Source organism: Bison bison, unplaced genomic scaffold, assembly GCF_000754665.1.
Source record: "Bison bison bison isolate TAMUID 2011002044 unplaced genomic scaffold, Bison_UMD1.0 scf7180017864461, whole genome shotgun sequence".
Lineage (NCBI taxonomy): Eukaryota > Metazoa > Chordata > Mammalia > Artiodactyla > Bovidae > Bison > Bison bison.
Window position 1 is genome coordinate 9,219,811 of NW_011495023.1, and position 306 is coordinate 9,220,116.

The following is a 306-nucleotide window of genomic DNA, read 5'->3' on the forward strand; positions in this document are numbered from 1 at the left end:
GGGCACCGTGTAGAGCAGCGTGAAGATGCCGATGCGGATCATGAGCTTCTCCAGCTTGTGCGTCTTGGTGGGGCCACCCTGCTGCTTGATGACCGAGCGGATGCGGAAGAGCGACACGAAGCCGGCCAGCAGGAACATGGTGCCGATGAAGAGGTAGATAACCAGCGGTGCCAGCACGAAGCCGCGCAAGTTGTCCAGGCTCTGGTTGCCTACGTAGCAGATGCCTGCCACCGGGTCGCCGTCCACCGAGCTGAGCGCCAGCACGGCGATAGACTTGACGCTGGGCACGAGCCACGCGGCCAGGTG

The 306-nt window shown here is 63.7% G+C and overlaps 1 protein-coding gene across 1 annotated transcript in view; it reads right to left on the reverse strand.

The window, feature by feature from the left end:
- Nucleotides 1-306, reverse strand: part of FZD8 (frizzled class receptor 8) — a 3,110-nt gene that overhangs the window by 1,585 nt on the left and 1,219 nt on the right. The window contains exon 3 of the mRNA XM_010860067.1: nucleotides 7-305. Within this exon, the coding sequence (XP_010858369.1) occupies nucleotides 7-305 (299 nt within the window). The remainder of the gene's footprint in view (nucleotides 1-6; nucleotide 306) is intronic.